General features: G+C 51.6%; 1 protein-coding gene across 1 annotated transcript in view; it reads right to left on the bottom strand.

The window, feature by feature from the left end:
• Positions 1 to 5,054, bottom strand: part of ZP2 (zona pellucida glycoprotein 2 (sperm receptor)) — a 12,486-nt gene that overhangs the window by 3,503 nt on the left and 3,929 nt on the right. The window contains exons 5-12 of the mRNA XM_014535857.1: positions 4,295 to 4,336; positions 3,987 to 4,142; positions 2,909 to 3,005; positions 2,637 to 2,818; positions 1,792 to 1,908; positions 300 to 506; positions 131 to 222; positions 5 to 38 (exon numbers count right to left, since the gene is read on the bottom strand). Coding sequence (XP_014391343.1) covers positions 5 to 38; positions 131 to 222; positions 300 to 506; positions 1,792 to 1,908; positions 2,637 to 2,818; positions 2,909 to 3,005; positions 3,987 to 4,142; positions 4,295 to 4,336 — 927 coding nt within the window. The remainder of the gene's footprint in view (positions 1 to 4; positions 39 to 130; positions 223 to 299; positions 507 to 1,791; positions 1,909 to 2,636; positions 2,819 to 2,908; positions 3,006 to 3,986; positions 4,143 to 4,294; positions 4,337 to 5,054) is intronic.

The raw sequence follows: 5,054 nt of genomic DNA on the forward strand, positions 1-5,054 counted from the left end.
GCACGGCCCCCGTGCGGTAGTGGCACCTCACTGTCACTCTGAGGGTGTGGGGGGCGCGGGGAGTGTTAGGTTAACAGAGCTGCTCGGAGTTAACGCTGGAGCAGAAACCACCAAGTGGCAGTTGTCCCACCTGAACTCCCCGTCTCTGGACACGGCGCGTGGAGGAAGCCCGGCCGGGAGAGCGCGGATCTCATTCTCATAGATGACCTCGCCGTCCTGGACCTTAGGGTGAGAGAAGGTTGGAGAGTGCGCACCAGCTCGCTCAGCTCAGCCTCGGCCTGTGCTGTCCGCTCACTGACCCTGAGCATCGTCCCACATCCGTTCAGGGGGATGCGAAACCGCGCCAGCCCCCGGGGCGCCGCTGCGAGGAGGGGCCGGCAGGAGGAGTCCCCCACTCTGAGGGTGGCCAGGCTGAGAGCTGGGCTCATGTGGTGGCTGTGGACTTGGACATCCATGAACCCGTCCTGGGTGCACAGCTCGCCTGTAATGAGAGTGGCCGTGAGATGCTGGGAGCCTGTAAGCGGTCTGTCTGCCAGGCAATGCCGCCCTCCCTGCGCCTGGAGTGTGAGGGAGGAGTCCCCTGGGTTTCACCAGGAGGCACCCCATGTGTTTTAAGTCTTTGGGGAAAATACTTAGGGAGACAGATAGCAGAAATCCAATTAGTGCCATTCGCCAACCACACCCAAGGGCAGATGAAGTTAAGAGAAAAAAGTCTCATTTTGGTACCTCAACAAAGCTGTTAAATGTGCTATGAGATCCTCCTCTAAATGCCCCGCCTCGGAAAGCCCTCAGAAGGACGGTCTGGGCCTGCCCTCGCCCTCCCAGGAGCACACACCCGCGCCTTCCCCTCCTCCCCTCTCCCTCTTCCCGAACAAGCTGCATCTCCCAAAGGCTAGGGGACCCCAGGAGACTTGCAACCAGGGCAGCTGCACTTCATCTGGGCACGCCCCCCCCCCAAGGCCCCCTTCTCTCTGACCTCTTAGTGAGCCAGAGAAGCCCAGCCCAGTCTCACATCCCCACCGTGTCCCTCTCCTTCGACCTTAGGCCCTCCCTTGTTTTACTGGCCCAGCTTTAGTAAATGTCCTTTAAGATTCAAAATAAAAATACCTTGATAAGTGGCTTGAGTTACAAGGGGAGACCCTAAGGTCCTGGGCAACGGTGGAGCTGCTTTGTCTGAACAGAGAGAGTTTATCCAAAGGAAGAGGGAGCAGGAGACACGGAAGGAAGCGCCATGTGGGGCGAGACATCTACAGAAAACCCCGAGGAGGGCTGACGTGACTTAAGAGTCCAGTTATTTGTGACTTAAAGTGCAGTGCCTGGTGTCCTATGTCCCTTCTGTCAGGACTCACACACTCAGGGTGGCTGGGGAGGCACGCATCGTCCCTCTCTGGCTTGGCCTGACTAGGTGGGGGGTGGGTAACAGCAGCCCAGGGCCCAGGCAATGCTGCATGGGAGGAAAGCCAGCCCGGACTCTTTTTGAGAAATTGGCAGGAGTTCGGGGAAGGTCTTTAAACTTTTCTAATCTCTTTAGTTACAGGTTGGGCCACAGGCTCAGGCTCCTGATGTGAAGCATCCTCCTGGGCCTACCTGAGTGCACATTTGGAAATGCTCCCTCTCGCAGCCCCACCCTAGCAGCTGGTCTGGCACCTCTGGTCTGACAGCCTTTCCTTTCCTGGACGTGTAAGCAGTGCAGAGTGTAAACCATGCCCGTTCTTCCTGCAGGCACGGGAAGGGGTAAGGGGGTACAGAGAACGTGGAGACCATTGCTCAAAGGTCTTTACCTGTAAGAACTGGGGACTCACAGAGACACTCGGGGTAAACCACCATGGATACTATCTCCCGTCGGAAGGAAAAAGTCAGCTTGAGTGAAGGCAAGTAGAACTGATAGGGCAGGCACCGTTCTGAGAACTGAAACACGAGAAGAATGTCAATCAGCATCAGAGACCACCGTGTGGGCCCGGAGACCATCCCATGGGCCCGGAGCAATGTGTGTGTGTGGGGGGGGGGGGGGGGGGGGGAGAGGCAGGAATCCCTGCAGCACGCACCCCAGACTTAATTTGGTTTCCTTTTAAGCCAGGACGAGAGACCCTGTCACTTCTGTGTCAGGATGCTTCCCTCCACAGGACGTTCATTGCTTTAAACTCATGCCCTCAAGTGCCCAGCACTGTGTGCTCTTTGTACTAGACACTGACGCCGAGTTACCAGGTCAAATGCCAAAGGAGAACCCAGTGCCCTGCCAGCAGCCTGCGGAGAGGGCTCTGCCCGCGTGCCTGTGTCCCTGGCCGTGGATCAGTCAGGACGGCAGTTTGGGACCCTGTTTGGCTCAAGCCGTCCTGGGTTAAGAGGGCCTAAGACACTCATCATTAGAAACTGGGAAGCAGTTTGTACTATTCAATGTGCTGAGAAACACTGAGGTAAGCTTCTATTGTGGAGGTTCAAAAGGCTTGATGTTTGCAAGTGAACTTCAGTTACTGGGGAATTCACTTATGCAAAGCAACCAAATGAGGCCTCCCAGAGTTTGGACTGCCACACTGGCCATTGTAACGTACGGGCAAGTCATCAGCCATGTCAGGGTTACCTGTGAGACCATGTTTCAGGTCAGGTTCCCACACTCAGTGGTTGACAAGGCAACATACCTTCATTTTGAGAAGAGCTTTGCTGAAGTGCAGTCTCAGGCCACCTGCTGCCTCTGTACCAATGCCGTTCCGATGCAGCTGGCTCATGGCAATGTCTCTGTTTCCAAAGCTCACGGATTTTAACTTCCCAGGAAACTCTGGGATGGTGAGAGTCATGTGTGTGGCATTGCAGGTCACAGGACCTGGAGGGCATGACCGGCAGGTGTCGATGTCAGCTTTGATGAAGCCCCAGAACAATGTCTTCCACCCTGGAGTTGGCCCCTGGACCTTACCTGATAGACAAGTCACTTGTGCTGCTATAATGGTCTTTTGTCCAAAAATTACATGGATGAGCTTCAGAGGCACCGTGTAGAGATGACTGTCACCTTGCTGGGGGTCGGGGACAACATCATCAGAGACTTTGCTTTAATTCAATTTCTAAACAACGCTAGAAGAATAATCAAGGCAAGCATATACTCAAGTACTGGGCACTATTTTGGCCTAAGTAGAATTCAGGCATTTTGTACAATGATTGTTCTGCCAGGTTCTCTAGTTTTAAATGTTTGTGCTTTTAATATCTGGCAAGCTAGGGTTGTCTACTGAGATGGCCTGTAGCTGATCATTTCTGGGTCTGAGCAAAAGCTGCTCTTATTTTACGACTATTTTATGGTATCATCATCCAGAGAGAATGCTTACAAGACTGAGCAACCTGATGGTACAGGACTGTTCCTGCTAAAATGTGGTGTTTGAGCCCTTTGACACATTAGCTCATTTAACACTGAGTCTTTCCTGTTGGCTCGAAGAGCATGGGTCCCTACTGCAAGACAGTATAGGAGAACGATAACACTAATAGAACCTAACTCTTGGGAAACTTTAGTGGACTCCCGCTCTGTATTTGATAGCAGATTGAGATCTCTGGGGACGAGGGAGAACGGGTGGAAGTAAGGGCCATCTCTGTTCACCACTGTGTCTTTAGCACGCAGCGCAGTGCGTGGCCCACAGTAAGACTGCGATGCCTGTTGAGTGAGTTGTGTTCTCAATTACTTTGAAGACACGGTTGAGGTCATGCTTGGATTTAAAATTAGTGGTCAGCCGAAACCGGTTTGGCTCAGCGGATAGAGCGTCGGCCTGCAGACTGAAAGGTCCCGGGTTCGATTCCGGTCAAGGGCATGTACCTGGGTTGCGGGCACATCCCCAGTAGGAGATGTGCAGGAGGCAGCTGATCGATGTTTCTCTCTCATCGATGTTTCTAACTCTCTATCTCTCTCCCTTCCTCTCTGTAAAAAAATCAATAAAATATATTTAAAAAAATTAAAAAAAATAAAATTAGTGGTCTGTGCCTGGGTGGGGCACAAAAAGACTCACACCCACCGCGTAGCGATTCACTCCGGTGGCGTTGAATGGCACTTGCACGGTCATCTTGTAGTCGTCAATCAGGATGTTAAATCCTTGCACCATCGCCTCCAGAAGGGTCAGAGTTTGGGCTCCTGCACCATGACCAACCTCAATGCTCCATCCCATCTGCTGCTGGAGATCCTAAAGTCAACAGTGTCACTTAGAGGGCTGTACTCCCCTTACCTCCAAGGCTGTTGTCTAACATTTTCATCAGGATTGAAGTTTGTTACCTTTAATATAGAAAAAAGGCTACTTATGTCTATATATTAAAATGATTTTCATACCGTATTTTCATCAGCCATGCCAGGAACACCATAAAAGGGAAACTGGAAGGGAAAAAAACACGTGATGTGAGGCTGTGACTTGGAGGAGAGTTTCTGAATCAGGCTGCTGACAGTAGGCAGAAGGCCCCCGGAACAGCTGTGTGTGCTTCCCACACCGAGGCCTGGGTGTGGGGTGGTGGGGGACAAGCGCAGGACCAGACATAAACCCAACTGTGCCCTTAGACATCATCTCGCCTCTAGAGCTCCTGGTACCAGACGGCAATGGGAAGATCTAAGCTCCCTTCCAGTTATAAGTTCAGACACTCAGTTCTTCAATGCACAGCTGTACTAAATCCAGTATTATGTCCAGCCATGCAGTTCCATTATTGTTATAATAAAGTACCGATATTTCTTTGATCTTTCTGTTGTCGAAATTAGCTACGCTAGACTATGAAATCCATGAGTGTGTGATAGGGCTGTTTTGCTCATTTACTGGATCCTATCACCTGGCACAGGGCCTGGCACCTGATAGGTATTCAGCTTGTCAAGAAAGTATAAATGTGCTTGTAGCTTCCTGCGGCCAGGCGTGGTGTGCTAAGCCCGTGTGTGTCCTCTCAGTGCATTTTTAGAGACACCCTATAAGGCAGCGGTTCTCAACCTGTGGGTCGCAACCCCTTTGGGGGTCGAATGACCCTTTCACAGGGGTCGCCTAAATACATCCTGCATATCAGATATTTACATTATGATTCATAACAGTAGCAAAATTATAGTTATGAAGTAG

This window comes from Myotis brandtii, unplaced genomic scaffold (genome assembly GCF_000412655.1).
Source record: "Myotis brandtii unplaced genomic scaffold, ASM41265v1 scaffold152, whole genome shotgun sequence".
In the NCBI taxonomy this organism is placed as follows: domain Eukaryota; kingdom Metazoa; phylum Chordata; class Mammalia; order Chiroptera; family Vespertilionidae; genus Myotis; species Myotis brandtii.